This window comes from Sander vitreus, chromosome 9 (assembly GCF_031162955.1).
Source record: "Sander vitreus isolate 19-12246 chromosome 9, sanVit1, whole genome shotgun sequence".
In the NCBI taxonomy this organism is placed as follows: Eukaryota; Metazoa; Chordata; class Actinopteri; order Perciformes; family Percidae; genus Sander; species Sander vitreus.
Window position 1 is genome coordinate 12531476 of NC_135863.1, and position 9212 is coordinate 12540687.

At 38.4% G+C, this 9212-nt stretch overlaps 1 protein-coding gene across 1 annotated transcript; it reads right to left on the reverse strand.

The window, feature by feature from the left end:
• Positions 1-413: 413 nt before the first annotated feature.
• On the reverse strand, positions 414-9212 carry alpi.2 (alkaline phosphatase, intestinal, tandem duplicate 2). Its single transcript, XM_078258136.1, has 11 exons — positions 9137-9212; positions 8691-8807; positions 7099-7214; positions 5747-5921; positions 4900-5072; positions 2522-2647; positions 2296-2365; positions 1943-2081; positions 1583-1773; positions 1373-1483; positions 414-679 (listed from the first exon to the last, which is right to left on the reverse strand). Exons 1-11 carry the CDS (start codon positions 9210-9212, stop codon positions 414-416), a joined length of 1560 nt encoding a protein of 519 aa, XP_078114262.1.

Here is a 9212-nt window from a genome sequence, read left to right on the forward strand (position 1 = left end):
CGCCCTTCGGTGACTCTGATTGGACAAGGCTTTCATTTCACCCAATCAGGTGAGACGTTTAATAAAAGGGAGCACGTTCTAATCAATACTATCAGTGTGGTAGACTTACTTAAGATTCGCCTCTTTCTACCTAATGTTTAAATAAAGGATGTGTGGTCTTTTGTTAAATAAAGATTCCACTATTAAGTAGCATAGCATAACTTTACTAAAATAGTTTTAATGCCCCATTTAAGAAATCTAATTTTATATGTAGCCTACATCTTTATAGTTAAACACATATTGCATTTATTTTAGACACTTTTAAATTACGCACAGAAAATTCAGTGTAAATAATCATTTCTTTATTAACAGAAATAACAGATTATTAACACAGTTATTCCAAGGTCAGGACAAATATTCCAAAGGCTGTCACCTCAGACAGAGCAGAGGATGTGAAGTAGGAGGCCCATCAGGAGGAACAGCAGGCTGGGGTGGATGGATCCAGCGTGGTTGGGCAGTTTGCAATCCTCGTAGGGCTCCAGGCAGGCAGCATAAGCCAGGACATGGGCAATGTAGTTCTGCTCCTGGACCCCATGGAAAAGGTGTGACATGGGACCTTTGGCAAAGATGGCTACATCTTCGATGCCGTGGGTCTCTGAATCAAGAGGGACAGGAGCCTGCTGAAGGTAATCCTTGTCCGCTGAGGAACAATGGAACAAAGGAGCATTATAGTAGCTATATTAAAGTTTTCTGGCACATAGGCAAATTGCAATATGACCCTATGATAAAATCCAATACAGCTAAATGGCAAACAACTAAGATCAGATCTTTATAATAGTAGAAACAAAAATGGAATAGTCCTATAATAAGTTTTTGTTGTAGTAGAGATACTGCAGAGCTATTGTATCATTGCATTATATAGGAAACAATCAGTCATCACAACATAAGGTAGACAGTACATTACAGTAAATTAAAGTATATTTCACCAAATTTCCTTATTGGACAGATTATCTGACTCTTCTTAATGAATGACTATAGGATGATAGTGTTTAGTGTTTTATGTTAGTATTTTAGACTAATTCATGTTATGCTTATAATATAACAGTGATAAAAGAGTTATTTTTCAATATTTTATATAGATACAATTGATAAAAGTGGTACACAAGTTAATTGCTGTCCTTTATAAAGAACCAACATTTGCTTGAAGCAATAACACGTTTTTTTTTAGTATGATTAGGAAGGTAGTGGTTTATCATCTTCATTGTGACATTCTTGTCACAAAGAACACCTAGATTCAGTTTTTCTTCTTGCCTCTACAGTAGGTATGCCGTTACACCACAAGATGGAGCTACTAAATTACTCTTCCATAAAAAGATTATCAATGTACACTTACATGAAGTAGTCTCATTCATATCTGGGCGAGTTCCGTTCCGGTATCCTGGTCCATTTCCATACACAGCGGTGGTGAAATGCTTGTTGTCGCCAGCTAGTGAGCTAGACACCCCTGTGAATCACAAGACAAATTGGTATCTACAGATTTGTTCAAACTTGATACATCAGATGATATTCACTTATTATAAATCCTGAGTGCATTTTAATGTACCTAAAACAGAGTTTCCTCTGGCAGAATTTCCTCCAAAGGCAAAGACATGGGAGTGGTCAGCAGTCACCACAGACAGGGTATCCAGCTCACTGGTGAGTTCAGCTGCTCGCCCGATCGACCGGTCAAACTCAACAGCCTCATAGAGAGCTCTTTTGGCATTCCCTGCATGGTGACCATGGTCAATTCTCCCACTTAAAGAGCAAAAGAAAGTAATTGACAAATAAGCATCATCAGCAGTATATTCCCCATTTTAGTTATTCAGAATTTAAGGTAATTTGTTGTGGGAAAATGACAGTTACACTGTTTCAGGATTAAGTGGTTGTTTGTTGTAGGGGAAATATGTACAGAAAACAATAACACGTATCTTCCACAAAGAGGTAAAATCCCTTTGGGTTCTTGCTGAGAATCTTAATTGCTTTCTCCATCATCTCCGTAAGGGAGGGGTCCATGGACGAATCACGATCCAACTCGTAGCGGCAGTCCTTGGGCTCAAAGAGACCTAAAGGGAAAAACAGCAGGCTTCAGAAACATATTACCATTTTGTTTAATAGAGCTGGCAGTCTTAATGCACTAAATGCATTAAATGTTCACAGTGTGAAATTTTCTGCAAAAACAACAGCAACAACTTGTATTATGGCTCTAAATTTCAAATTGTATTGAGACTGTAAAAGAGAAGTAAATTCTTTAATTAAGAATTAAACCATTCTCCTTACCCATCAGGAAGTCTGTATTTGCAGGATTGACAGCATCAAACTCAGTTCTGTTCCAAACATATTTAACATTCTGTAGGTAATGAAGAAAAGCAAAACAAAATAATAACGAACAATAACAAACAAAACAAATTGATTGGAAGTTTTTGGAAGGGTGGGGGGAGGCGTTTTAAACTTTGGTTAATAGCTCATTTAAAAAAAATGTGTTGCAGTTGGAGGGACCATTTACCATTTTGTTCTTCATCCACTCGTCAACCAGATTTTGTCCATCCTTTCTGTCTCCTTTATAAGTCGGATACTCTGGATCTATCACGGTTCTCGGAAACATGTATTGACGTCCTCCACCAAGAATGACCTGGATCAAGAGACATTGTGACATACACATATATACATTATATATATATATATATATATATATATATATATATATATATATATATATATATATATATATATATATATATATATATATATATATATATATATATATATATATATATATATATATATATATATATATATATATATATATACATACATACATACACACAGTCAGGTCCATAAATATTGGGACATCGACACAATTCTAATCTTTTTGGCTCTATACACCACCACAATGGAGTTGAAATGAAACGAACAAGATGTGCTTTAACTGCAGACTTTCAGCTTTAATTTGAGGGTATTTACATCCAAATCAGGTGAACGGTGTAGGAATTACAACAGTTTGTATATGTGCCTCCCACTTTTTAAGGGACCAAAAGTAATGGGACAGATTAACAATCATAAATCAAACTTTCACTTTTTAATACTTGGTTGCAAATCCTTTGCAATCAATTACAGCCTGAAGTCTGGAATGCATAGACATCCCCAGACGCTGGGTTTCATCCCTGGTGATGCTCTGCCAGGCCTCTACTGCAACTGTCTTCAGTTCCTGCTTGTTCTTGGGGCATTTTCCCTTCAGTTTTGTCTTCAGCAAGTGAAATGCATGCTCAATCGGATTCAGGTCAGGTGATTGACTTGGCCATTGCATAACATTCCACTTCTTTCCCTTAAAAAACTCTTTGGTTGCTTTCGCAGTATGCTTCGGGTCATTGTCCATCTGCACTGTGAAGCGCCGTCCAATGAGTTCTTAGCAGATAATATTGCCCGAAACACTTCAGAATTCATCCTGCTGCTTTTGTCAGCAGTCACATCATCAATAAATACAAGAGAACCAGTTCCATTGGCAGCCATACATGCCCACGCCATGACACTACCACCACCATACTTCACTGATGAGGTGGTATGCTTTGGATCATGAGCAGTTCCTTTCCTTCTCCATACTCTTCTCTTCCCATCACTCTGGTACAAGTTGATCTTTGTCTCATCTGTCCATAGGATGTTGTTCCAGAAATGTGAAGGCTTTTTTAGATGTTTGGCAAACTCTAATCTGGCCTTCCTGTTTTTGAGGCTCACCAATGGTTTACATCTTGTAGTGAACCCTCTGTATTCACTCTGGTGAAGTCTTCTCTTGATTGTTGACTTTGACACACATACACCTACCTCCTGGAGAGTGTTCTTGATCTGGCCAACTGTTGTGAAGGGTGTTTTTCTTCACCAGGAAAGTATTCTTCGGTCATCCACCACAGTTGTTTTCCGTGGTCTTCCGGGTCTTTTGGTGTTGCTGAGCTCACCGGTGCGTTCTTTCTTTTTAAGAATGTTTTCTTAAATTTGTTTTCTTGATTTGGCCACACCTAATGTTTTTGCTATCTCTCTGATGGGTTTGTTTAGATTTTTCAGCCTAATGATGGCTTGCTTCACTGATAGTGACAGCTCTTTGGATCTCATATTGAGAGTTGACAGCAACAGATTCCAAATGCAAATAGCACACTTGAAATAAACTCTGGACCTTTTATCTGCTCCTTGTAAATGCGATAATGAGGGAATAACACACACCTGGCCATGGAACAGCTGAGCAGCCAATTGTCCCATTACTTTTGGTCCCTTAGAAAGTGGGAGGCACATATACAAACTGTTATAATTCCTACACCGTTCACCTGATTTGGATGTAAATACCCTCAAATTAAAGCTGAAAGTCTACAGTTAAAGCACATCTTGTTCGTTTCATTTCAACTCCATTGTGGTGGTGTATAGAGCCAAAAAGATTAGAATTGTGTCGATGTCCCAATATTTATGGACCTGACTGTATATATATATACATCATAAAGTATGCACTTTAAGCTTTCAGCAGATTCTTTATTCCAAAGTGATGTCCCTACTAAGCCCTTGTGCTGCCCCTTTGGTTTACTCTGCATGTGATCTCCAAACAACCATTGTTTGGGATGCTAATTTAGGCACAGTGTATTGCAAGGTAATCATCAAATCTGTTTGTCTGGTAATGATCAAATTGTTGACTGAATATGGCTTCCTAATAATGATTGGGTTGACTTTATAATATGCCAGTGGATATTCTGTGTCGTCCAGGTTATAGAAAACCAGGAAATAGTAAGTCAACCTTATCTGAGGGGCTGTACATGTACATGCCAACATGCAGAGCTACCGATGTGAATTCTTCTGAGACAATGCTCTAATGTTTGGTTACAGAAATACTTTTATATTAAGGCTTACATTTATCTCTGTGTTTTGAACTAGCTGGTAAGCAATGTCATGGCAGCCATTTTTGATTGCCTCAGAGGGGAGGTCGGAGTCAGAATACCAGCCTCGGTCTGCAGAGTGAGCGTAGTTTGCACCAGGAGAGGCATGCTGCACTCTGGTTGTAGTGACAATTCCCACAGACTTTCCTGAAACACACATTGCAAGTGTGGTCATAATGTGGTCATTTTTATACTGCAGCCCATTTATTGGCATGAATATACTTTACATACTTATGAGACATTAAAGAACAGTTAGTGACTGCGGCCTTACATCCGCATAACGTGCAGTCCAACAAAAGCATATCGTAAGTACACAGAAATATTGGTCTTTCTGAGTAAATGTCCTGAAAGCTTTAGTGTGTAACTAATAATTAATAAACATCTGTACATACAAGCCATTGTCAAATGAGTTGTTACAAAGCTAATTAAGACTCAGCTCCACACAACTCTCTCTGTATATCTCAGTAAGTCTATGTTCAGAAGATTGTGTCGTCCGGCGACTTTCGCTCACAGAAACTCAAGTGAAGATAATTACCTCTTCTGAAGAGTCCATGTTTATTTAATCCTCCGTGTCCTCTTTGGCCACTAGCAATTATGTGGGGGAGGGGTGGGGCGATGCGCGATCACGGAATGCTTGTATCATGTGGTCGCGCCGACCGTTTTGTTGTCATTAATTCCTCATGGGAGCGACAGAAACTACGCACTATGGCTTTAATGAATAACACATCAACAAGGACTCATCTAAACTGTGTCAAAGAAGATATAAAGCCAAATCTAAATGAAAACCAGTATAAAGAAAAGCTTTGTAAAGCAGAACTTACCTGCTTTCTTGGCACGGTGCAGAACTGATGTGACTTCGTTCCCGTAGGAAGCATGACAGTCGTACCTCGGGGTGGCAGCAGTGACACCCAGGGTGCCGTAGTTGGCCTTCACACCACATGTGTAAGCTGTGGCTGTGCCAGCGCTGTCAGGCATCTGCTGGTCCACATTGTACGTCTGCAGGGGCCAAATATATTCACACACATTAACATGAGCATTTATCAGCTAGAAGGTGTTCTTATCCACAGTTACATACACTGATATTATATTCTTGGACTGGGTGAGCATGGTTGTGATTCAAGATTCAAAAAGCTTTATTGTCTATCACAATGATATAAAATTGTCTTTGGTTAGGGGCTCACATAGGATACAACATAAAACATACATGTACACACGTATACACATGTACCCTCAACTCACACAAGCAATACACTCATGAGTTTATGGATATTAATAAGTTCAGTGTTGTTGTCTGGGTAATAAAACACCTGCCATTTAAAATGGGTGGGATAGTAGGTTTCAGTCTTGTTTTAATTTTGTCAGTGGGGCTAACCTGAACTAAAGATATTTTACGTGCCTAAACTTGACAAACAAATTAAATGGCACGTTTGTGCCAAGCTTACTCCTTGGAAACCTTTTGACAAGAAGATGGTAATGGATAATCACTTTGAAAGTAAGTCATCAAACTTCGGTTAAACGTGAAAAAAGGGAATCAATATTGTTCAACCGAGGTAATAACCATTATGTAAGACTAAAAATGATGATGACACTTGTAATAGTAATCCTTATATAAGTAGTTGTATAAGAACAATGTAGTTTAAACATGCGAGTTGATAGCAAAAACCCCTTTGTTCTTTCACAAATATGTACTCATTCATGTGTAATTACTTCCACCAACTAATGAAAGTATTCTCGTAAGCATAGAATCTGACATTCAGAATCATTCAGAATACATAGGAGCGACTCGCTCGAATGACGGCAGTCATGTAGTGCCTCCATCTTTAAAATACATTAGCCAAAGAGGGACATACCTCTGCATTTCGCCCTCTTACACCTATTATAAAGAGACAACGCGAAAACATGTTGCGTTGTCATTTTAATTAACAAGACCAAAGTTAATATAGAACAGCTGCGTGTAAATGATGGAGAGAGCTAATTTCAGGTTCGGCCACCGTAGGAGAAAGAGCTAGAAAGTAATATTCAGTTGGTTGTCATATACAATTTCACCGCTAGATGGGAGACATTCTTACACAATGTAGCTTTAACATAAGTGCATGCATCTTATTCTCATTCAGAGAGTTTGAATACACATTCCTATGTAGCCATTTGAATGTGTTGGTCGTAGTGGGCAGACCTTAGACAGCGCCAGGTGAGGGAAGGTATCCATAACCAGACTGGTCTCCTCCCCAGAATGTCCTGCCAACTGGCCTTTGAGGATCCGGGCAGCTGTCACTGTCGGTACCCCCATACCTGGAAGCAGGTGGAAACACACCTGAGTGTTAGATAAGAGGCTAGGCCAACAAAGGGCTGCCAATGTGCTCCGTGAACCTGATAAGGCTCAGCTGATAAGGCTCAGCTGATATGAGTTTAAAAGGCGGTGAAAGACATCTGAGTTATTTACCAATACAAACGGTAAATGCAAACATAGCATTATTCCACATTTCTTTGCCTCTACAAACTTTTTTATACTTTTTTTATATTTCATGAAAATGTCATGGCTTCTTGTCCAATATTACTTTTCAGAGCTTGTAAAATCGTTGGGACTTTTTCCTCTTTAATTCAGTACTGCAAATTACAAATTCAGATTGGATGAAGCATTAGTTAAATTCCTTCCTGCACCTTAATTACATTTGCTAAAACAAATGACCTATTTTTTTCTGGGTCTATGTTTTCCCACGAGGTCATTATGTTTATTAAGCTGACCATTTAAAATTTGCTTTTGAAAATCTCCATTTATTTCAACATAAATCTGCAAATTGGTTAATTAAACTACTGTCAGCTGCAGGCTAAATATGTCATTCTTCCTTATGAAGGTACATAATTAACACTCGGTCATTAACGCCAAGAACTTGTTATCATAAACACGTTCATCATGGGGTGATTACATGTTACTGATCAATCCCAAACATTCATAAAACACTGATACAATCTGAAATGTGCTTCTCTCAGCAGGTATGTGGTTTTGGGGTGGAGGCAGTTTGGAGATTTTAGTATTAAGGGGAGTTGAAACTAATTTCATAGGCGACAAGTTTCTAAAACTTTAGCTATGCATGGGATTGTTTTAAACTATTTGCAGTGGTTTACCTTTTCTGGTGTTTAGATCAGTTAAGGACACGTGGAAATAGCTACACATGCAATGTACTGACTGACTGTGGTTTAGCCTCAGTCATTTTGTTATGCTTGACTTTCCAAGCAGTAATAACTGCTGGTGATCAGATGTCAACATTCATCTCCTTCTACCCATAAAACCCATGCTTTTTGGGGTCACATTAGTACATTTGGTTTGCATTGCATTCTCGCGCTCCCTTGGTGAACGATAGTTACGTTATTGTAACTCCAGATTCTATTTCGCAGAGGTAGCGCTTTCTGCCACGCTATGTTTATCTCGCAGCGAGTCGTGAAGATGCCACGCCCTTGAGACCGCTGGCCAACTACAGTACAGTAGTATACTACAGTATTTGCGGACATAGTTGAAGCCCGAGCGGTACGCAAGGGCGGGAAAGAAAATCTTCACGACTGCGCATGTGCGAAGGGATAAACCCATAGCGTGGCTTAGAGGGCGAAGCCTATACGAAATAGAACTACACTACAATAATGATGAGACTCACACTTTTAAGCTATATTGGATTCTTCTCACCTGAACAAACACAATTATCTAAAGGGAAAATGCTCCACAAATCAAAGAAACATCTTAAATGCTGGGAAGAGCTCCCTTTGTAGACTCACCGTCACCCAGGAATAGGATGATGTTCTTGGCTTTGTGAATATTAGGCTGAACATTCAGGGCAGTGTGAAGAGCCTGTCTCGCTTTGTTGTTCCAGTAGCTGGCATAGAGCTCTTCCTCTATAAGCAAGAAAAAGACAATATAATAGGGTCATCCACAATCAGCTGTGGCATAAATAAATGTGCTTTTATATTATATATATATATTATATATAGTAGTATATATATATATATATATATATATATATATATATATATATATATATATTATATAAATCTATATCCATCTACCAATTATTACATTAAAAATAAGAGATAAAATGAGTTATAAAAGACTGAAATCCAGTTAAATAAGCCCAACGTGACATCAGAAAGTAAGCATTCTTAGTTTCTGTACATACCTAATTATGTCTAACAGCAGCAATATATAACATATAACAGATCCTTACCTGGAACAGACAAAGTCCACTGCACTGAAATAAAAATAAAAAAAACCATAAAAATGAGTTTATTTTGGCTAGCCAT

Excerpts from the sequence above, each read along its gene's own strand:
- alpi.2 (XM_078258136.1), bottom strand. The coding sequence starts at position 9,212 with ATGGCTAGCCAAAATAAACTCATTTTTATGGTTTTTTTTATTTTTATT. Across the intron at positions 2,366-2,521 it reads AGTGGATGAAGAACAAAATG|AATGTTAAATATGTTTGGAA; the intron begins GTAAATGGTCCC and ends CATTACCTACAG. Across the intron at positions 1,484-1,582 it reads CAGAGGAAACTCTGTTTTAG|GGGTGTCTAGCTCACTAGCT; the intron begins GTACATTAAAAT and ends TGTGATTCACAG.